Source organism: Cyprinodon tularosa, unplaced genomic scaffold (assembly GCF_016077235.1).
Source record: "Cyprinodon tularosa strain WSP-4 unplaced genomic scaffold, ASM1607723v1 ctg493, whole genome shotgun sequence".
NCBI lineage: Eukaryota > Metazoa > Chordata > Actinopteri > Cyprinodontiformes > Cyprinodontidae > Cyprinodon > Cyprinodon tularosa.
The window spans coordinates 281422-306187 of record NW_024039222.1 but is presented as its reverse complement, the minus strand read 5'-3'; the positions used below and the strand labels follow the sequence as shown (position 1 = coordinate 306187).

The 24766-nt window shown below is 43.8% G+C and overlaps 1 protein-coding gene across 2 annotated transcripts in view; it reads left to right on the top strand.

The window, feature by feature from the left end:
- Positions 1 to 24766, top strand: part of eml3 (EMAP like 3) — a 135236-nt gene that overhangs the window by 70509 nt on the left and 39961 nt on the right. For both annotated transcript variants that reach the window (XM_038302526.1, XM_038302527.1), the window contains exons 8-12: positions 6276 to 6396; positions 9081 to 9230; positions 17410 to 17479; positions 22195 to 22311; positions 24582 to 24677. In XM_038302526.1, the coding sequence (XP_038158454.1) occupies positions 6276 to 6396; positions 9081 to 9230; positions 17410 to 17479; positions 22195 to 22311; positions 24582 to 24677 (554 nt within the window). The remainder of the gene's footprint in view (positions 1 to 6275; positions 6397 to 9080; positions 9231 to 17409; positions 17480 to 22194; positions 22312 to 24581; positions 24678 to 24766) is intronic.

Genomic DNA, 24766 nt, shown 5'->3' with positions numbered 1-24766 from the left:
ACAATTCTGACTTTAATCTCACAATTCTGACTTAAATCTCAGGATTCTGACTTTAATCTCACAATTCTGACTTTAATCTCAGAATTCTGACTTTAATCTCAGAATTCTGACTTTTCCTCACAATTCTGACTTTAATCTCAGAATTCTGACTTTAATCTCACAATTCTGACTTTAATCTCAGGATTCTGACTTTAATCTCACAATTCTGACTTTAATCTCACAATTCTCACTTTAATCTCACAATTCTGACTTTTTCCTCACAATTCTGACTTTAATCTCAGAATTCTGACTTTAATCTCAGAATTCTGACTTTTTCCTCACAATTCTGTCTTTAATCTCACAATTCTGACTTTAATCTCAGAATTCTGACTTTAATCTCACAATTCTGACTTTAATCTCACAATTCTGACTTTAATCTCACAATTCTGACTTTATTCTCAGAATTCTGACTTTAATCTCACATTTCTGACTTTAATCTCACAATTCTGACTTTAATCTCACAATTCTGACTTTAATCTCAGAATTCTGACTTTAATCTCAGAATTCAGAGTTTTTCCTCACAATTCTGACTTTAATCTCACAATTCTTTAATCTCACAATTCTGACTTTAATCTCAGAATTCTGACTTTAATCTCACATTTCTGACTTTAATCTCAGAATTCTGACTTTAATCTCACAATTCTGACTTTATTCTCAGAATTCTGACTTTAATCTCACAATTCTGACTTTAATCTCACAATTCTGACTTTAATCTCAGGATTCTGACTTTAATCTCAGGATTCTGACTTTAATCTCACAATTCTGACTTTATTCTCAGAATTCTGACTTTAATCTCACAATTCTGACTTTATTCTCAGAATTCTGACTTTAATCTCACAATTCTGACTTTAATCTCACAATTCTGACTTTAATCTCAGCATTCTGACTTTAATCTCAGAATTCAGACTTTTTCCTCACAATTCTGACTTTAATCTCAGAATTCTGACTTTAATCTCACAATTCTGACTTTAATCTCAGAATTCTGACTTTAATCTCAGAATTCTGACTTTTTCCTCACAATTCTGACTTTAATCTCAGAATTCTGACTTTAATCTCACAATTCTGACTTTAATCTCAGGATTCTGACTTTAATCTCACAATTCTGACTTTAATATCACAATTCTGACTTTAATCTCACAATTCTGACTTTAATCTCAGGATTCTGACTTTAATCTCACATTTCTGACTTTAATCTCAGAATTCTGACTTTAATCTCACAATTCTGACTTTATTCTCAGAATTCTGACTTTAATCTCACAATTCTGACTTTAATCTCACAATTCTGACTTTAATCTCAGGATTCTGACTTTAATCTCAGGATTCTGACTTTAATCTCACAATTCTGACTTTATTCTCAGAATTCTGACTTTAATCTCACAATTCTGACTTTATTCTCAGAATTCTGACTTTAATCTCACAATTCTGACTTTAATCTCACAATTCTGACTTTAATCTCAGCATTCTGACTTTAATCTCAGAATTCAGACTTTTTCCTCACAATTCTGACTTTAATCTCACAATTCTGACTTTAATCTCACAATTCTGACTTTAATCTCAGAATTCTGACTTTAATCTCAGAATTCTGACTTTTTCCTCACAATTCTGACTTTAATCTCAGAATTCTGACTTTAATCTCACAATTCTGACTTTAATCTCAGGATTCTGACTTTAATCTCACAATTCTGACTTTAATATCACAATTCTGACTTTAATCTCACAATTCTGACTTTAATCTCAGGATTCTGACTTTAATCTCAGGATTCTGACTTTAATCTCAGGATTCTGACTTTAATCTCACAATTCTGACTTTAATCTCACAATTCTGACTTTTTCCTCACAATTCTGACTTTAATCTCACAATTCTGACTTTAATCTCAGAATTCTGACTTTTTCCTCACAATTCTGACTTTAATCTCAGAATTCTGAATTTAATCTCACAATTCTGACTTTAATCTCAGAATTCTGACTTTTTCCTCAGAATTCTGACTTTAATCTCACAATTCTGACTTTAATCTCACAATTCTGACTTTAATCTCACAATTCTGACTTTAATCTCAGAATTCTGACTTTAATCTCACATTTCTGACTTTAATCTCACATTTCTGACTTTAATCTCACAATTCTGACTTTATTCTCAGAATTCTGACTTTAATCTCACAATTCTGACTTTAATCTCAGAATTCTGACTTTAATCTCAGAATTCTGACTTTTTCCTCACAATTCTGACTTTAATCTCAGAATTCTGACTTTAATCTCACAATTCTGACTTTAATCTCAGGATTCTGACTTTAATCTCACAATTCTGACTTTAATCTCACAATTCTGACTTTAATCTCAGAATTCTGACTTTAATCTCACAATTCTGACTTTATTCTCAGTATTCTGACTTTAATCTCACAATTCTGACTTTAATCTCACAATTCTGACTTTAATCTCAGAATTCTGACTTTTTTCCTCACAAATTCTGACTTTTAATCTCACAATTCTGACTTTAATATCCAGAATTTGACTTTAATCTCAGGGATTGTGACTTATCCTCAAATTCTGACTTTAATCTCTGGATGAGTGAGATATTTAATCTCACAATCTGACTAGTGTTAATCTCAGATTTCTGACTTAATCTCCACAATCTGATTTTAATCTCAGAATTCTGACCTTTAATCTCAGGATTCCTGAAAAACTCTTGGCACGGCATAACGCATCCCCAGCATACACAATAACCCCCCCAAATAATAGAAAAACCATACAAGCGCAAGGCAGCTGTTGAAGGCTCAAAAGCATTTAGATATCGGATCCACAACCACTCTCACCAAAAGACATATATAAAAAAAAATAATACAGTCTTCAGCCAAAGGCCACTCATCAAAAAAGGCAGCTTGCACTGCACTGCACAATGGAATGCCGGCGGGGGCAGACACATTGGACACTAATTGATGACCAATTTAATATAATGTAATAAAAGAAACATAAAAAACAATAACAAAACCAACCAACAAAATACACGAAACCTGAAACCAAACTTTAATCTCAGGCTTCTGCACTTTAATCTCAGGATTCCTGACTTTAATCTCACAATTCTGGACTTTAATCTCACAATTCTTGACTTTAATCTCACAACTCTGCTTGTAATCTCAGGATTCTGACTTTAATCTCACAATTCTGACTTTTGTATCTCAGGATTCTGACTTTAATTCAAATATCTGAACTTTAAATCTCCACCAATTCTTGACTTTAATCTCCAGGATCTGACTTTATCTAAGGATTCTGACCTTTAATCTACAATTATGACTTAATCTCAAAATTCTGACTTTTTCCTCAGGAATTTCTGACCTTTAATCTCACAATTCTGACTTTTTTTTTTTTGATCTCAGGATTCTTACTTTAATCTCACAATTCTGACTTTAATCTCACAAATTATGGACTTTTAATCTCAGAATTCTGACTATTAATCTCACAATTCTGACTTTAATCTCACAATTTGACTTTAAAGAGATCAGGATTCTGACTTTATATCTCCACGCAATTCTGTCATTTAATCTCACAACTCTGTCTTTAATCTCTGGTTTCTGGACTTTAATCTCACAATTCAGGACTTTAATCTAGACAGGATCTGACTTTAATACACAATCCTGACGTTTAATCAGCACAATTCTGACTTTTTCCTCACTATTCTGTCTTTTAATCTCAGATTTCTGACGTTAATCTCAGAATTTAGACCTTTTTACTCTCACAATTCTGACTTTAAATCTCACAAGTTCTGACTTTATTCTCCAGAATTGCTGATTTTACCTCTCTAATTCCTGTCTTTGCATCTGCAGGAATTCTGACTTTTCCTCACAATTCTGATTTAATCTACACAATTCTGACTTTAATCTCTGAATTCTGACTTTAATATCACAATTCTGACTTTAATCTCACAATTCTGACTTTAATCTCAATTTGCTGACTTAAATCTCACATTTCTGACTTTAATCTCACAATTCTGACTTTATTCTCAGAATTCTGACTTTAATCTCACAATTCTGACTTTAATCTCAGAATTCTGACTTTAATCTCAGAATTCTGACTTTTTCCTCACAATTCTGACTTTAATCTCAGAATTCTGACTTTAATCTCACAATTCTGACTTTAATCTCAGGATTCTGACTTTAATCTCACAATTCTGACTTTAATCTCACAATTCTGACTTTAATCTCAGAATTCTGACTTTAATCTCACAATTCTGACTTTATTCTCAGAAGTCTGACTTTAATCTCACAATTCTGACTTTAATCTCACAATTCTGACTTTAATCTCAGAATTCAGACTTTTTCCTCACAATTCTGACTTTAATTTCACAATTCTGACTTTTTCCTCACAATTCTGACTTTAATCTCACAATTCTGACTTTAATCTAACAATTCTGACTTTAATCTCAGGATTCTGACTTTAATCTCAGGATTCTGACTTTAATCTCAGGATTCTGACTTTAATATCACAATTCTGAGTTTAATCTCAGAATTCTGACTTTAATCTCAGAATTCTGACTTTAATCTCAGGATTCTGACTATAATCTCAGGATTCTGACTTTAATCTCACAATTCTGACTTTAATCTCACAATTCTGACTTTAATCTCACAATTCTGACTTTAATCTCACAATTCTGACTTTTTCCTCACAACTCTGACTTTAATCTCAGGATTCTGACTTTAATCTCACAATTCTGACTTTAATCTCACAATTCTGACTTTAATCTCACAATTCTGACTTTAATCTCACAATTCTGACTTTTTCCTCACAACTCTGACTTTAATCTCAGGATTCTGACTTTAATCTCACAATTCTGACTTTAATCTCAGGATTCTGACTTTAATCTCACAATTCTGACTTTAATCTCAGGATTCTGACTTTAATCTCAGGATTCTGACTTTAATCTCACAATTCTGACTTTAATCTCACAATTCTGACTTTTTCCTCAGAATTCTGACTTTAATCTCAGAATTCTGACTTTAATCTCAGGATTCTGACTTTAATCTCACAATTCTGACTTTAATCTCAGGATTCTGACTTTAATCTCACAATTCTGACTTTAATCTCACAATTCTGACTTTAATCTCACAATTCTGACTTTAATCTCAGGATTCTGACTTTAATCTCAGGATTCTGACTTTAATCTCAGGATTCTGACTTTAATCTCACAATTCTGACTTTAATCTCACAATTCTGACTTTTTCCTCACAATTCTGACTTTAATCTCAGAATTCTGACTTTAATCTCAGAATTCTGACTTTTTCCTCACAATTCTGACTTTAATCTCACAATTCTGACTTTAATCTCACAATTCTGACTTTAATCTCAGAATTCTGACTTTAATCTCACATTTCTGACTTTAATCTCAGGATTCTGACTTTAATCTCACAATTCTGACTTTAATCTCAGGATTCTGACTTTAATCTCAGGATTCTGACTTTAATCTCAGAATTCTGACGTTAATCTCACAATTCTGACTTTAATCCCAGGATTCTGACTTTAATCTCAGGATTCTGACTTTAATCTCAGGATTCTGACTTTAATCTCACATTTCTGACTTTAATCTCACAATTCTGACTTTTTCCTCACAATTCTGACTTTAATCTCAGGATTCTGACTTTAATCTCACAATTCTGACTTTTTCCTCACAATTCTGACTTTAATCTCACAATTCTGACTTTAATCTCAGAATTCTGACTTTAATCTCACAATTCTGACTTTAATCTCAGGATTCTGACTTTGATCTCACAATTCTGACTTTAATCTCAGGATTCTGACTTTAATCTCACAATTCTGACTTTAATCTCAGAATTCTGACTTTAATCTCAGAATTCTGACTTTAATCTCAGAATTCTGTCTTTAATCTCAGAATTCTGACTTTAATCTCACAATTTTGACTTTAATCTCACAATTCTGACTTTAATCTCACAATTCTGACTTTAATCTCACAATTCTGACTTTAATCTCACAATTCTGACTTTAATCTCAGAATTCTGACTTTAATCTCACATTTCTGACTTTAATCTCATAGTTCTGACTTTTTCCTCACAATTCTGACTGAATTCTGACAGCTAACAAACATGTTAGCATTAAGCCGTAGCCATGTCTGTTTTAGAGACTAGCTCTCTGGTTTTAATGACCTTCTGTTCCTCCATTAATCAAACAGCATCAGCAGGGACCCTTTGCTCCTGGAGTGTAATACGATCCTGTCATTGTTTCTGTTCTAGAACAGTCAATCAAAATGTTCATCCGCGGCCGACCCATAACCATGTACGTCCCGTCCAACATCCAGAACTACGACAACCTGAAGATGGAGCTTCCCTCGGAGAGGCTGGAGCTGGACTGGGTGTATCCTTTACTCTGGTGACGGAGGAGCAGCGTGGGCTGGAGAGAACGGGTCGCAATCATCTGATTTAATACGGTGGAATGATTAAATATCAGAGCGGGTGGTAATTAGGTTAAAATTCATTACTTTTTACACCTTTTATTTTATTGATATTTCCAGGTAGAAATCTGATCAGAAGAGCAGAAAAAGCCAGGCTACTAAACACCCTTAACCTAATTTAACCTCATTAATAAAGATAAGTTTTTATTGGCTAAAGGTCCTCATGGCTTTCTATTTTTCTACTTTACCATTGAAGGTTGTGGATCATACTGTTATGCAGCAGTCTGCGACATTCCCAATCCGGAATAGGAGTGGGAAGGGAGCTAAATGAGTGTTAGCCCATGTTTGAAAAACACACGTTAACCTGCTAATTTCATTGGGAAAGAAGCTAACAACATCATTTTTATGTCAGAAATGTGACTTTGAACATTTTGGTTTCATAATAAATCCTTCAAAAAAATTCAGAGCGACCGAATTGAGCCTGGTGAATTCCTTTGCAGTCATACTGCTGACCAGGGGCGGATTTAGGAAATTTGGGGCCCTAGGCAAAGACAGGCAGGGGGCCCTCTGAATTGAGAAGACAACACATAGAACAGACCCATTCTGTCAAGAAGCGAGGACAGATGGACCCAGTATTCAAGGAGAGACAGTTTATTAAACAAAAACTAAAGTGGAGCTGTGGCTCGCGGACACTGCAGGCGGGGGGGCGGGGCACCGCCCAATCACAGACACTCTGGTTTAACAGTCCTGACCAAGAATGTCCCCCAAGTGCTGCAGTCCCAGAGATCATGCTGGAAGCCGATCCTGGTCAGGGATCCAGAACAGACAGGAACAGAGAACAGGCAGGATCCAGATCAGGCAGGAACAGAAACAGGTGGCAGGATCAAGACTTCCAGACATCCACAGGCTCCCAGGAGGGTTCAGAGTCTGACTGGGACCAGAAGCATGACCAGGTGGTCACGCACAGGAGCAGACAGGATCAGGTGCAGACAGGCAGGCTCAGTGGAAGAGGGTAGCCGAGACAGGACGTGGAACCGGAACTTGATGCAGGACTTTAAACTGGTCTCCTCCCTGGAGCCAGGCTTACTTGGATAAAAACTGAACCTCCCCACATAATAAGCCAAAAACCCAGAGGACTCCGTGGGGGAGGAACAGTGGACGATCAGGAGACGAGACAAACACTAAAACCCTCTCTCCACTGGCTGCCAGGATCCAGAACATGAACCATGAAATAAAAATAACAGACAGACTAACAGAAAGACACGTAATGATCTGGCCCTGAATGCTCAGGCTGAACTGAATATAAACCATAGGAAACAGGTGAGAGGAATAAATTATAATTGAGGCAGGGAGGGAAAAACGGTGAAAGGAATTTCTAATTAAGGAGGAGCAAACAGGCCAGATCATGACCCATTCTACAGATAGAGAAATGTTAATAGAATAGACATCCATTATCTGTTCTAGGTTTTGTCCCTTTTCTTCTTGTTTTTCCTCTCTGTTTTGTATTCAGCTGACTTTTCATGCTGTCTCTAAAGGAATGAAAAACAGGGACAGCAGCAGATATTATCAGGATTCCACTAAAAATCATTAAAATATATATTTTTTAAATTAAAATTAATTAAATGTGATTATTGAATTTAGCATTTAAAATGCTATATTAATATGTTTGGAAAAGAAGGTCAAGGCGGAGAAAAAGCTAGAGAATGCGAAAATGCAAATTTGAACTAAAGTGGCTGGAAAACGTGGAATTCAGGACGTGGCAGCTGCCTGTCGACTGGTACTTTTGATGGCATTAAAATTACTTCCAAAGAGCTTTAAAGTAGAGTTACTCATTCCTGTATAAATCCTGATTATGAACATCCAGATTAAAATAATAAAAGAACACAGTAATACTAAAACAAGATGCATTCAAAAGGTACAAAATAAATAAATAGAGGTGTCAAGGTAACAGCATGAGTTTAGTTATAGATCTCCACTTTGTTTCAAAGGACTCCATCTTGAGTTTTAGTCTTGATGTTGTTTTTTTTCATAATATAGACGTTTCTAATTCAATTTCTCCACTGCGTAACGCTGGGAGGTCGTGGTTTTAACCAGGCAGGTGTTATACACTTCTTTCGCAGTCAGAAGCAGAACTCTGATCAAGTCGTTATTGTCTTTGTCAATCATGTCCACGGCGATTGTTGGTAAAATATATAGAGATGCATCTAGATCTACGCCAACACCTAAAATACCTTTTTTTATCTTTGTTTTTAAATTTTTCCAAAAACTCAGGCACAATCGGGCAATCCCAAAATATGCGAGTTAAATCCCCCACATTTCCACATTTTCTCCAACAAAGACGAGATGTTTGACCGTGTTTAGATGTGATAACTGGACGTTTAAAGTAACGAATCTTAACTTTCCAGTCAGATTCCCTCCATGTCGGGCTGTTCGTTAGTTTGTCCAGAGTTAAATGTTTCTTCCCAATCTTCATCTGCTTTTATTTTATTTGCGCTTCTCCTTAATTTCCTTATTATTAACATTGGTTTCCTATTGCAGGCTTTTATATAGTTTTGAGATCAAGCATTTTTTGTATTCATCTTTTGCAATTTGAATTGTTTTTGTATTTGACATGCTTTCATTGTTTCCACCTTAACCACGTCCTCAGCTACGGCTACCGCGGACGCGACTGCCGGGCTAATTTATTCTTCCTTCCCACGGGCGAGGCGGTTTACTTCATTGCTTGTGTCATCGTGCTCTATCACATCAACAACCGCACCCAGCGCCACTACCGCAAACACACCGACTCCGTCCGATGGTCAGTGACTCCAAAGCTTTTTATGTTCAAGAGAAACGTGCTGTGAGAGCAGTGGCGCCACCAGGGGGTAGGCCAGGGCATTGTACTGGGTGGGCTTGGCCACCTCACTGGCCACCTTACTGGCCATCCCAACTGGCCACCCCACTGGCCACCTCACTGGCCACCCCACTGGCCACCTCACTGGCCACCCCACTGTCCACCCCACTGGCCACCCCAGCTGGCCACCTCACTGGCCACCCCACTGGCCACCCCACTAGCCACCTCACTGGCCACCCCACTGGCCACCTCACTAGCCACCCCACTGGCCACCTCACTAGCCACCCCACTGGCCACCCCACTGGCCCCCCCAAAATGGAAACCCAGGGCCCCCCCACGCCCCCCCACTGGGCCCCTCACGGGCCCCCCAAATCCCCCATGCCACCTCACGGGCCCATCCCCTGGCCCCCCACCCCCCCCATGGCCACCTCACTGGCCCCCACCCCCCCCGGGGCCCCCCACGCCCCCCCCCTTCCCACCTCACGGCCCCCCGGCCCCCCAGGGCCCCCTTTTCCTGGCCACCCCCCTCCACCCCACGGGCCCCCCATCCCCATGGCCCCCACGGGGGCCACCTCATTTTGGGCCACCCCCACTGCCACCTCACTAACCCACCCCCACTCCCACCCCGGCCACCCCCGCCCCACCCACTGGCCACCCCCTGGCCACCCAACTCCCCCCCAGGCCACCCCCACGGCCACCTCCTGGCCACCCCCTGGCCACCCACTGGCCCCCCAGCCCCTTTTGAAACTACCCTCCCCCCCACTGCCCCACCCCCATGGCCACCCCAGCTGGCCACCTCACTACCACCCCCCACTGGCCACCCGCTGGCCCCCTCAAAAGCCACCCCCCTGGCCACCCACTACCAACCCCAGCGCCCACCTATACCCCCACCCCCCCGCTCCCACCCCTACCACCCCTGCCCCCTCCACTACCACCCCAGCTGGCCATTTTCACCACCCCCGGGCCCCCATGGCCCACCCCACTGCCCCCTCACTAGCCCCCACCCAACCCCAGGGCCCACCCCATTTCCCCACCCCACTGGCCCCCCCCAGCCCAAACCCACTGGCTAAACTCCCCCCAGGCCACCCCGCCACCCCATTTTGGAAGGGGGCCCCCCACTCCCCCCCTTTTCCCCCACTGCCCCCCCACCCCACCTACTGACCCACGGGCCCTCATAGCCACCCCCCACCTCTCCACCCCACCCCCACGGGGCCACCCCACGTCCACCCCACTGGCCACCCCAGCTGGCCACCCCCCTAAACCCCACTACACCCACAACCCCTCCAAAGGCCCCCCCAGGCCACCCCCGCCCCCTCAGGGGCCCCCCCACGGCCCCCCCATCCCCCCCACGGCCCCCATTCCCCCCCCCACTAACCCCAAATGGCCACCTACTGTCCCCCCACTACCCCCCCTGGCCCCCTTCCCCCCCCACTGGAAATCCCATCCAACTCCCCCCCCATTTTCCACCCCACGGGCCCCCCCACGGCCCCCCACGGGCCACCTCACTGGGCCACCCCAGTCCCCCCTTGGCCAACTGATACGGCATCCCCACTGCCACCCATTCCCCCCATGGCCACCCATGCCACCTCACTAGCCCCCCCAACCACTCTCACTAGCCACCCGGCAATTCCATCTGTCCCCACACCCTGGCCTTTACCCCAGCTGGCACGGCTCACTCAGACCACCCCACTGCTCACCCCACTACCCACCACACATGCATGGCAGAACTCCACCTTTTACTGTCCACCCAATGGCCCAGCTGGCACCACTGCCACCCCACGCAGGTGGCCACCTTAGCCACTTGGCCACCTCACAGCCACCCTTCACTGGCCACCCCAAACTGGCCACCCCATGGCCACCTCATGCGCCCCCACTGCCACGCTCCACTGGCCACCCACTGGCCACCCCAGCTGGCCACCTCACTGCCACCGCCCCTGGCCTCACCCACTGGCCATCCCCACTGTCCCACCCCACTGCCACCCACTGTCCACCCCACATGGCCACCTCACTGCCACCCCACTGGGCCACCTCACTGCCATCCCCACTGGCCACGTCACTGCCCCAACTGCCACTCACTGGCCACCTCACTGGCCACCCCACTATCCACCTCACTGGCCACCCCACTGTCCACCCCACTGGCCACCCCACTGGCCACCCCAGCTGGCCACCTCCCTGGCCACCCCACTAGCCACCTCACTAGCCACCTCACTGGCCACCCCACTGGCCACCCCACTGGCCACCCCACTGGCTACCCCACTGTCCCACCCCACTGGCCACCCCAGCTGGCCACCTCACTGTCCACCTCACTAGCCACCCCACTGGCCACCTTACTGGCCATCCCCACTGGCCACCCCACTGGCCACCCCACTGGCCACCTCACTGGCCACCTCACTGGCCACCCCACTGTCCACCCCACTGGCCATCCCCACTGGCCACCCCACTGGCCACCTCACTGGCCACCCCAGCTGTCCACCCCACTGGCCACCCCACTGCCCACCTCACTGGCCATCCCCACTGGCCACCCCACTGTCCACCCCACTGGCCACCCCAGCTGGCCACCTCACTAGCCACCCCACTGGCCACCTCACTAGCCACCTCACTGGCCACCTCACTAGCCACCTCACTGGCCACCCCACTGGCCCACCCCACTGGCCACCCCAGCTGGCCACCTCACTAGCCACCCCACTGGCCACCCCAGCTGGCCACCTCACTAGCCACCCCACTGGCCACCTCACTAGCCACCCCAGCTGGCCACCTCACTAGCCACCCCACTGGCCACCCCACTGGCCACCCCAGCTGGCCACCTCACTAGCCACCCCACTGGCCACCCCACTGTCCCACCCCACTGGCCACCCCACTGTCCCACCCCACTGGCTACCCCACTGTCCCACCCCAGCTGGCCACCTCACTAGCCACCCCACTGGCCACCTCACTAGCCACCCCACTGGCCACCTCACTAGCCACCCCACTGGCCACCTCACTAGCCACCTCACTGGCCACCCCACTATCCACCTCACTGGCCACCCCACTGGTCCACCCCACTGGCCACCCCACTGTCCCACCCCACTGTCCACCCCACTGGCCACCCCACTGGCCACCCCAGCTGGCCACCTCCCTGGCCACCCCACTAGCCACCTCACTAGCCACCTCACTGGCCACCCCACTGGCCACCCCACTGGCCACCTCACTGGCCACCCCACTGGCTACCCCACTGTCCCACCCCACTGGCCACCCCACTGTCCCACCCCACTGGCCACACCAGCTGGCCACCTCACTGTCCACCTCACTAGCCACCCCACTGGCCACCTCACTGGCCACCCCACTGGCCACCCCAGCTGGCCACCTCACTAGCCACCTCACTGGCCACCTCACTGGCCACCCCACTGTCCCACCCCACTGGCCACCCCAGCTGGCCACCTCACTAGCCACCCCACTGGCCACCCCAGCTGGCCACCTCACTAGCCACCCCACTGGCCACCTCACTAGCCACCCCACTGGCCACCCCAGCTGGCCACCTCACTAGCCACCCCACTGTCCCACCCCACTGGCCACCCCAGCTGGCCACCTCACTAGCCACCCCACTGGCCACCCCAGCTGGCCACCTCACTAGCCACCCCACTGGCCACCTCACTAGCCACCCCACTGGCCACCCCACTGGCCACCCCAGCTGGCCACCTCACTAGCCACCCCACTGGCCACCCCACTGGCCACCCCACTGTCCCACCCCACTAGCCACCCCAGCTGGCCACCTCACTAGCCACCCCACTGTCCACCTCACTGGCCACCCCACTGTCCACCTCACTGGCCACCCCACTGTCCACCTCACTAGCCACCTCACTGGCCACCTCACTGGCCACCCCACTGTCCACCTCACTGGCCACCTCGCTGGCCACCCCACTGTCCACCTCACTGGCCACCTTGCTGGCCACCCCACTGTCCACCTCACTAGCCACCCCACTGGCCACCTCACTGGCCACCCCACTGTCCACCTCACTAGCCACCTCACTGGCCACCTCACTGGCCACCCCAAGCTGTCCACCTCACTGTCCACCTCGCTGGCCACCCCACTGTCCACCTCACTGGCTACCCCACTGTCCACCTCACTAGCCACCCCACTGGCCACCCCATTGTCCACCTCACTGGCCACCCCACTGTCCACCTCACTAGCCACCCCACTGGCCACCCCATTGTCCACCTCACTGGCCACCCCACTGGCCACCTCCCTGGCCACCTCACTGGCCACCTCGCTGGCCACCCCACTGTCCACCTCACTGGCCACCTCACTGGCCACCCCACTGTCCACCTCACTGGCCACCTCCCTGGCCACCTCACTGGCCACCTCACTGGCCACCCCACTGGCCACCTCACTGGCCACCTCACTGGCCACCCTACTGTCCACCTCACTGGCCACCTCACTGTCCACCTCACTGGCCACCTCACTGGCCACCTCACAGGCCACCCCACTGTCCACCTCACTGGCCACCTCACTGGCCACCTCCCTGGCCACCCCACTGTCCACCTCACTGGCCACCTCACTGGCCACCTCCCTGGCCACCCCACTGTCCACCTCACTGGCCACCTCACTGTCCACCTCACTGGCCACCTCACTGGCCACCTCCCTGGCCACCTCACTGGCCACCTCACGGTCCACCCCCCTGGCCACCCCCCTGGCCACTCCACTGGCCACCTCACTGGCCACCTCACTGGCCACCCCACTGGCCACCCCACTGGCCACCCCACTGTCCACCCCACTGTCCACCTCACTGGCCACCTCACCGGCCACCCCACTGTCCACCTCACTGGCCACCTCACTGTCCACCTCACTGGCCACCTCACTGGCCACCTCACGGTCCACCCCCCTGGCCACCCCCCTGGCCACCCCACTGGCCACCTCACTGGCCACCTCACTGGCCACCCCACTGGCCACCTCCCTCGCCACCCCACTGGCCACCTCACTGGCCACCCCACTGGCCACCTCCCTCGCCACCCCACTGGCCACCTCACTGGCCACCCCATTGGCCACCTCATGGTCCACCCCCCTGGCCACCCCACTGTCCACCCCCCTGGCCACCCCACTGTCCACCCCACTGTCCACCCCCCTGGCCACCCCACTGTCCACCTCACTGGCCACCCCCCTGTCCACTAAGATCTGAGGAGGTGTTACTGAAGTCTTTCTGATTTCTACAGGCAGGTTTAACACTATAGTAGATTCAAACCCTGAAATGATGCCTTTTAGATTCAGCGGCCACCCCAAGATTTTTAGTTGCCCCATCCGGCCCCCCTATGGAACTCTTATGGATGGTGTAATCGAAACAGTTGGTTTCAGAAAAGTGATTCCGATTTAGTTCTTCTTCATCCGTCAGTCTTGGCTGTAAATGTGTAGATTTTGTCTGACCTCAGCGAGACATTTAAAAGATTAATTCATGGATTTTTCTATGTGTGATAATAGCGGTTAGCATCTATATAACCTGATTGAAGGGCATCAAAATAGAGGTTTTATTAAAACAAACATGTTTCTTCAAGCTCTTAATTCTTTATAGGGAACTCATTGAAATACTTTGAAAATTTCCAGCCAATAAAATCCAGGACAAGACCTTATTACTCTGGTAACGTTCAATAAATCTGGATATTTTGATTGTAAAAATAATGTCAATGTAATAACAAGAAACGCCAACTCACCCAAATATATTAAGAAAAATAACTAAAGTGCTTCTAAAAGAAATTCATGGAAAACACTCTGAGAGTGAAAGAAATACTTTTTTTTTTTGGGTCCAACATAACCTTAGAGCAGGGGCCAAGGACCCCCAAACTGATAGCAAGATGGAGCGGGGACCCCCTAATTATATATATCGTATGAAATTGTGTTATATCAAACAAGTCCTATAGTCATTCTATTACAGATGGAGTAATGTAACTAAAGTAATCCCTCCCTGGGATTATTAAAGTATTTCTGATTCCTGGTTGATGGGACAGGTGTTGTGAATGAAACGGTGCCCAGGTCTGAAAGAGCTCCTGTGTGTCGCTGAATGTGAGCATTGATGACTGAAAGACATCTTCTGCCTCCATTTATCTGTTTACTACAGTGCGTTGAATTCATGTTAATGTGGATTTAAAGACATTTTAATTAGTGCACAAAATTGCAGGAGGGAATATAAAAAAAAGTTATCAACCAAGACTTTCGACACCCCCATGCAGTACCTCCGCGGACCCCCTAGGAGTCGCGGACCCCCTGTTGAAGACCTCTGCCGTAGAGGCATTAATGCTGATACTGGCACTGACATTTTTACTTTAACCTAAATATAATTGTTAGCTAGGCTTGTTAACTTTTAGCTTTACTTATTAACTTTTTAATTAACTTTTTACCTTTTTTTCTTTACATTTAATTTTTTAATTAACTTTTTACCTTTTTTCTTGACATTGAACTTTTTAATTAACTTTTTAACTTTTTTTTCTTGACATTTAATTTTTTAATTTTTTTCTTTACTTTTTAACATTTTGATTAACTTTTTACCTTTTTTTCTTGACATTTAACTTTTTAATTAACTTTTTTTTCTTGACATTTAATTTTTTAATTAGCTTTTTAAATTTTTTTCTTTACTTTTTAACATTTTTATTAACTTTTTACCTTTTTTTCTTGACATTTAACTTTTTAATTAACTTTTTACCTTTTTTCTTGACATTTAACTTTTTAATTAACTTTTTAACTTTTTTTTCTTGACATTTAATTTTTTAATTAGCTTTTTAAATTTTTTTCTTTACTTTTTAACATTTTAATTAACTTTTTACCTTTTTTTCTTGACATTTAACTTTTTAATTAACTTTTTACCTTTTTTTTTCTTTACATTTAATTTTTTATTAGCTTTTTACCTTTGTTTCTTTACTTTTTACATCTTTACCTTTTTTCTTTACTTATTAACTTTTTACTTTTTTTTTCTTGACTTGTTAACTTTTTTTTCCAACTTAATTCCCAGTAGGTAATATATCATTCAAGGGCTCATCTAATTGGTCAAATGCCAAAATAAGATCTAGAGCCATGTAGCATCATCTCTGAATGGCTGGATATAGATCTAGTGCTTCTAGAAGTCCCTGAGGGACGGGGGGGATATTTCAGATTTCTGAGATTAAATTCAGAATTCTGACTTTTTTCCAATATTTAACTGAAATCAAATAAAAAAATCTGTTAACTGTTGAAATTTTTCTTCCAGTGTCCCTAATCCACTTCTATATTTTACAGGCAGGCTTCTTATTATGTTCTAGCAACAGAAACCAATGAAGACTTTTAGTTATATAATAGTTTTATTCAATGTTGTTCTAATAGCTGTTCTGCACTTTGTTTCAAAGCTCTTTATAAATAAAGTTAGTTTTTTTTTTGACAGCATCATTAAATATCCTGGTTCTAGATTTGATACGGGGAAGTTTATGTAAAGAGTAATCATTTAGAGAGGTTAAAACTTTGTTTTATTGATGTTCAAAGATCACTAGAGCTTAATTAGTCTGTAAAGCTTATAGTCGTGTTGCACAGATAGATTAGTCGGATTTTGTTCCTTTATTTGGACCAGGTGTCCCTGTGAACGTGTCCAGGTGTGGCCCTTTGTGTTTATGTGACTAATTAATCCATGAGGGTGATTCAGACTCCGCTGTTCACGGCTGAAATATTTGAATAAATACCCCAATAAATAAAAAACACTTTAAAAATACATTTACAATGATGGACTAAACCATTACATTTCATTTAAAAAATAAACCCGTTTCAAAATTCCTATAAAAATGTAGCTTTATATGTATAAATGAATATAGAGCGAAGCATTAATGTGTGTTTTAGGCTGAAATGTTCGGGAACCTTTAAGGCTTTGAACTTTCCTATAAAACAGTGAACTCCAACTCCAAGTTTTCTTTTTTTATTCTTTTAGTTAGTCAAAAACTTTAAAAAATTTATTCAGTGTGAATAATTTTTCTTCAGTACATTATTTCTCGAACCTATTAAATGTCTTTTTAGTTTTCTTACTGGTTTATTCAGCCATGGTGCAATGCTGCAAGTGGCCTCGAGGGGCGCTAGACCTGTAACTTCTCCAGTGGCCAGGCGTTTCACAGTGTTGCCGTAATTAACTCTGAAGATTAAATGAAAATGTTTGTTTCTCTGCAGCCTCGCTCTTCATCCTGACAAAGTTCGCGTAGCATCTGGTCAGACGGCGGGCGTGGATAAAGACGGAAAGGTAACTGCTTTAAACAAGATTTCCCTGAATGAACGGAACATGGGCCATCAAAGAGCGGGATGTACACAGGAACGCCGAGGCGTTTGATTGGTGTATCCAGGGAGTTCAGGTTTAAGAATTTAATCTAAACTTGACTGGAATTACAAACTGATTTCTCTCCAAGAGATTCTGACAAACCAGCCTGTCCAGATTTACTGGTAGGAACCTTTTTCCCCCCATAGCTTCACTCTGCTCCTGATTCCAGCCACCATATGGATGGATTAATACCTTAGATTTTTAATCTCCATAACCAGATTATCATTTATTTAATTTCAATTCAGTTTATTTTTATAGCGCAAACTCACATTCCATGCTATCTCAGGTTTACAGGGACAATTCAACAAGAAACAAACATCCAGTCAGATTGATTCAAAGTTTTCTATCTAAAGAAAACCAGCTGATTGCATCGACTCATTGACTCTTCAGCAATCCCTCACACTAAGCATGCTTGTAGCGACAGTGGAGAGGAAAAACTCCCTTTGAACAGGAAGAAACCTCCAGCAGAACCAGGCTCAGTGTGAGCGGCCATCTGCTGAGGCCCACTGGGGTTCAAGGAGACAGAAGCAGACATAGAAAAAGAAGCATAGATACAAAAGGCAACTGTCAACCAGCTCCACAGGCGGCCCCGTCCAGGAAACACACAGCCAGGCAGACGAGCTCCGAGCCAACTCCCATGTCAGAGGATGAAGAGAGCACATCCAGTTAGTCACAGTCAGAGAAACAGGACTACACTGGAAAACAGGCCAAGCTCCAACATCTAGAAACAAAGGTGTTGATGGCAGCAGCACAGCTGATATTTCTCTCCAGGATGGAGTCACAGCCAAACAGGAACAGACCAGATGAAGCTACTATGAGAAAAAGCAGAGAGAGCAGAACGTTAGAGATTGAACCAACAGATTCTGCAGAGTGGGATAATAGAGATAGAATGAAGCAGAATGATGAAAAAGGGGTCCCTATGTCCTCCAGCAGTCTAAGCCTATAGCAGCATAAAAGATCTGCCTCCCATTCTACTTTTAGAAATTCTAGAAACCACAGGAACCAGGACATAAGGAACAATCAGATCTCTGGTATCAGATGGAGCTTGGCCATTTAAGGCTTTATATGTGAGAAGGAGGACTTTAAATTCTATTCTGGATTTAACAGGAAGCCAATGAAGAGAAGCCAGGATTGGGAAGAGGGGGAAGCTATAGCGATGCTACGTTAGCATTAACCTAGCTACCCCTTACTACCAGAAATTAAAAAAAAACGTGTAGCCAGTAGAAAAGTGCAGACGTAGAAGCTGAGTGCTTCTGAAAAATTGTGTAACTTTGAGATATTTCAGAAAAGAGAACTTAGCTCAGACAGAGAAGAGCGCCACAGAACGAAGGTCAGCAGTCAAAACTAGGGTGACCAGACAGTCCCCGTTTTCAACCACCTGTCCCCGGAAATGTCCCTCATTTTACAGCTTTTATGAAGTAGGGGGAAAATGTTGCATGTAAACTGTTATTATGGTAGAAAGGGTGCGCGAGCATACTGTGCACAGAAACAGCTGTTAACGTATACAGGTGCTGGTCATAAAATTAGAATATCATGAAAAAGTAGATTGATTTCAGTAATTCCATTTAAAAAGTGAAACTTGTATATTATATTCATACATTACATACAAACTCACATATTTCAGATGTTTATTTTGTTTAATTTTGATGATTACAAATGACAACAAATGAAAATCTCAAATTCATCATATCAGAAAATTAGAATATTACTGAAGACCAATAAAAACAAAGGATTTATAGAAATGTTGGCCAACTGAAAAGTATGAACATGAAAAGTATGAGCATGTACAGCACTCAGTATTTAGTTGGGCCTCCTTTGGCCTGTATTACTGCAGCAATGCGGCGTGGCATGGAGTCGATCAGTCTGTGGCACTGCTCAGGTGTTATGATAGCCCAGGTTGCTCTAATAGTGGCTTTTAGCTCTTCTGAATTGTTGGGTCTGGTGTATTGCATCTTCTTCTTCACAATACCCCATAGATTTTCTATGGGGTTAAGGTCAGGAGAGTTTGCTGGCCAATTAAGAACAGGGATACCATGGTCCTTCAACCAGGTACTGGTAGCTTTGGCACTGTGTGCAGGTGCCAAGTCCTGTTGGAAAATGAAATCTGCATCTCCAAAAAGTTGGTCAGCTGCAGGAAGCATGAAGTGCTCTAAAACTTCCTGGTATGTGGCTGCGTTGACCCTGGACCTCAGAAAACACAATGGACCAACACCAGCAGATGACATGGCACCCCAAACCATCACTGACTGTGGAAACTTTACACTGGACTTCAAGCAACGTGGATGAAGTGCCTCTCTTCTTTTCCTCCAGACTCTGGGACCTTGATTTCCAAAGGAAATGCAAAATTTACTTTCATCAGAGAACATGACTTTGGACCACTCACCAGCAGTCCAGTCCTGTTTCTCTTTAGCCCAGGCAAGACGCTTCTGACGCTGTCTGTGGTTCAAGAGTGGCTTGACACAAGGAATGCGACAGCAGAAACCCATGTCTTTCATACGTCTGTGTGTGGTGGTTCTTGAAGCACTCACTCCAGCTGCAGTCCACTCTTTGTGAATCTCCCCCACATTTTTGAATGGGTTTTGTTTCACAATCCTCTCCAGGGTGCGGTTATCTCTCTTGCTTGTACACTTTTTTCGACCACATCTTTTCCTTCCCTTCGCCTCTCTATTAATGTGCTTGGACACTGAGCTCTGTGAACAGCCAGCCTCTTTAGCGATGACCTTTTGTGTCTTGCCCTCCTTGTGCAAGGTGTCGATGGTCGTCTTTTGGACAACTGTCAAGTCAGCAGTCTTCCCCATGATTGTGTAGCCTATAGAACTAGACTGAAAGACCATTTAAAGGCTTTTGCAGGTGGTTTGAGTTAATTAGCTGATTAGAGTGTGGCACCAGGGGCCATCAATTTTGAACCTTTTCACAATATTCTAATTTTCTGATATGATGAATTTGAGATTTTCATTTGTTGTCATTTGTAATCATCAAAATTAAACAAAATAAACATCTGAAATATATGAGTTTGTATGTAATGTATGAATATAATATACAAGTTTCACTTTTTAAATGGAATTACTGAAATCAATCTACTTTTTCATGATATTCTAATTTTATGACCAGCACCTGTAGATGAGGAGCAGATTGCACCAGTTTGAAAACAGACGAGGAAGTTCGTTATCACAGCCGGCTGGACGATTTTTAAAAACAACTTCATCGGATATATACTATATCAGATATAACTGATTCCAGAACTGCGTGGAACTGCTTCCAGTTTCTCATAAAGCCGTATGTTCAGAAAATAAGCTTGAGGCAGAGAAAAAGATAGAGAAAGGGAAAATACACATTTCAATAAAAGTGGCAAAACCAGGAATTATGGACATGGCTAAAGCCTGTAGACACACATTTTTCTATGTTTTATATCTATTTAAATATTAGGGATGGGACGGTTTATGAAAACCGTCCGAACCGTTCGGTTCGACTGTCTCGGTTCGGTTCGCGTGTGTTGCGTTCGGTTCATGCGCTGCTCCTTTTTCTCATAGGCGAAGCGTTTACACTCCAGAGCAGAAGGTGGCGGTACTGCGACAAAAGCCAACCACCAGTAGTAAACAAGAAGAAGAAGAAGCGAAGCAGTGTAGCCGGGTGTAGCAGAAAAAAATCAGTTGTTGTGGAGAATTGTGTGGGTATGGCGAGTGGGAAAGAACAGGTGCAACATTGTGCAAGCATTGTGCAACACGTTTTGTTTATGCTAACAGCAACACGACCAACATGTCATGCTAACCCTGAAATCCCTCATACTCCATCAGCGCTCCGCCCCGCTGCGCTCCAGACCGGCTGCTCAAAGCAAAGCCTACAGCCTCCACTGTGGCCCCCGTCCGCTCCGCTCTGAGTCCCTTGGAGATGGTAGAGAGCATGCGCCAGATGATTAAATTCAAAGCAGCAAAACATGCGGAAATGATCCAGGGTTTCCGCAGATCATTTAAAATAATTACAATTCATAAATTTTTATGGGATTTCGGGGTAACAATCAACATATACCAAATCGAAAACCATGACCACGAAACCGTGAACCGAACTGAACCATGGATTTTGTGAACCGTTCCACCCCTAATATATATATATCTATATATATATAGATAGATATAGAAATAGATATAAAACAGTTTCTGGTAAAAAAAAAAAAAAAAAAGATATAAAACAGTTTCATTTAAATTTTTTGGAATGGAAAAAAGGGGAAATTCCCACAGACTGTATTGATGCAAACTGGCCTGAAAACAATGTTCTGTTGCTCACAAGGGAAAAAGACAGAGAAAACTGAATGACTAGATGTCACCAATAACCGCTATTGATTGATTAATGTTATTTATCTTAGGAAATGAAAGAGGCGCATTCCTGGATTTTAAACTTAATTTTTGTTTGAATATTAATAAATATGTAAAAAATGGATGAAAACATCACTGTCCCCTTTTCCTATTTTAATTTTCATAAAAATGTATTTATTTTTATCTATAAGCTGGAAATGTCCCCAGATTAGATGCAGAAATCTGCTCACAATAGTCAAAACAGGATGATTATCTTTTAATGTTTTAAGTTTGGCTTCTCATTTCTGTCACTACATATAAACGCTGTTTTTTTCATGTTTTTTGTTGTAGCCGATGCAGTCATGTGTTCATATATGGGACTCCACTACCCTGGTCACCCTGCAGCAGATCGGCCTGGGAACCTTCCAGAGGGGAGTGGGAGTGGGATCCTTGGCTTTCTCTGTTGCTGTGAGTTGTCTTTGTGTGCGCTGTCATTTTAACATGCTCTTTATTCTGGATTTCCTCAGGCTGGGCTTCTGATGTTAATGAAGGTTTAAAAAAATAAATTTCCCTCAAACGAAGAACCTTAAAAGTGAATGAAAATCACAAGAAATTTGAACGAAAATGAGAAATTTCACAGAACCTCTAGTGTTTAAGATGATCAGACATATGATGACCATTACCTGACTGTGCTAACAATGGCGCCATTTTAACTATCCTTTTGAAACCGTGCCGAGATCGGTTCAAGCTTGTTAAATGAGATAACGGTTGAGTCAAAATGGAGCACACCACTAAACCGGACCGCGCCAGACACAACCGAATCAGTTTTGATAACAAAGAGCCCAGGAGCAGACGGCGTCATCTCCTCACAGTCAGCCTCCGTTATCTATGGAAGCAAATTGTTACCATATTTCAAATGAAAATTGTTACCATATTTCAAATGAAAAAGCATTTCCACAAATGCTTTTTCATTTGAAATATGGTAACAATTTGCTTCCGTAGTTATCAGGACATTTCAGACATTCACAAAAATACTAGCTTCCCTACCGTGCCGCACGATTTCCAGCGATTCCATTGGCGGCTCATGGAGTTTTCTGTATATTTATTTATTGTTTATTTGAAAGGGGACAGTGTACATTAATCAACTTTAAAACAATGTAAATATAGCCGAGTTAGCTAAGGAGTGCTAAACAAACAGATTAAAAAAACCCAGTCATGTAACCACTAAACTCTTAACATTTCCATGTGATGCTTGTATTGTATGTTATGTTCTTTCTGATGTATTTGCCTGCCTAGGGACTACGGATGGAAACTAGCTTTGTAGCTATAATCCGGCATATTTACATTTGTTTTTATGCTGATGTTCACTAATGTGCATTGTCCCTATTCAAATAAATAAATAAAATAAAAAAGAATAAAATAAGTATCTTAAACCTAAGCCTGTCCTGCTTAACTTCAAACTGTAAAAATGAATATAAAAAAATAAATAAATGGTGCAACAGCAAACTTGTGAACAAGTTTCGGTTCAGAACTGCCTGCATCTGTAAAACATTGATAAAAGCAATCTTTATTTCAATGGTGTTTGCTCTGAAATCTGTTACTTGAACTGAAGCGATCAGGAGTGTGGCTACCAGCGCGCTGCGGTCTGCGGGAGTTGTTAGGGAATGAAGTTGTTTTTGGGGGGGTGTTTGCCACCGGGGCAGTATTTATCCAGCCTTAAGTGTAAATATGCAGCGTTTAGGACGGCGGTCATAGCAGTGGAATAATGCGGGCCGCGTTCAGGAACGCCTTACCTGGAGACGAAGGGTTTAGTAGTGAAAGGCTGGCCTCGGATCCGTGCTTTCTGATTCACTTTTTTCAACACATTAGGCATACATTTGTAAACATATTTGTGCCTTAAATGCAATGACTGTAGCCTACAGTTGGAAAACAGAAATAAAAATCATTTTGAGGATGAGGGGATTCTGGATCGTTACATATATGCTGTCAGCTCATTGGTCACACTGCAGGACAGGGACGGGAACAAGTTTACCGTAAGTTCTGTATCTAACGTGCCCTTGGTCTTCATTTTCCATTGGCTTTTTACTGAATCGTTTTTTACTCTCACAGTAATACGGGAGAGAGTGCGCTCCTTTTCTACTAAATGCAGGACAGGTACTTTTATTTGTAAATACAGAACGATTCAGTTTTTCAAAGGACGGTTGGCAACCCTACTTACGACGGCCGACTGAATTTCTCCTGAACTTACGGTTCCTGATGAGGAGGTGGTCATTAGAGGCTGACTGCCCCCCGTTACCCCCTGTACGCTACACCGCGTCCCATCAGGCTGAAACTCGACCCGATCAAAAAATTCTCGCACGACTAGAGAATCGGCCCAAAAAGGGCAAGAAATGGCATGTCGTACGCCTGCCTTTATATGAGCATATTGTTTCCAAAAGAAGTTTCTAATAAATACAATTCTTGGTTTTATATCAGAGTCTGAAACCTTCACCATCCAGAGAGCCGTTCCTTCCTCAGTCCAGCTACATAAAACTTTTGTTAGAGTCAAAGTTGTTATGAGTTTCTAGATAAAGGACATTTATTTTGATAAATACAAACTAAAGAAAACTGTTGTTTATTCAAAACCAACATTCAGAACCAGTATTAACAGCTGCCTGAACTATAGTATTACAAGTTAAAGATGTTAAAGATGTCGTCTTGTTTTGATGTCTTCTCTTGATTCGATCCGATGCCTTTAGGACTCTGGGGCCTTCCTCTGTGTGATCGACGACTCCAGCGAACATATTCTGTCAGTGTGGGACTGCGCCAAGGGAACCAAGCATGCAGAGATCAAGGTAAGCAAAAGACGCTGTGAGGTAGTTGCCTTTCAGCACCGAATCGGATTTTCTGTCCAATCCGACAGAAAATCGTGTCGGACGAGGTC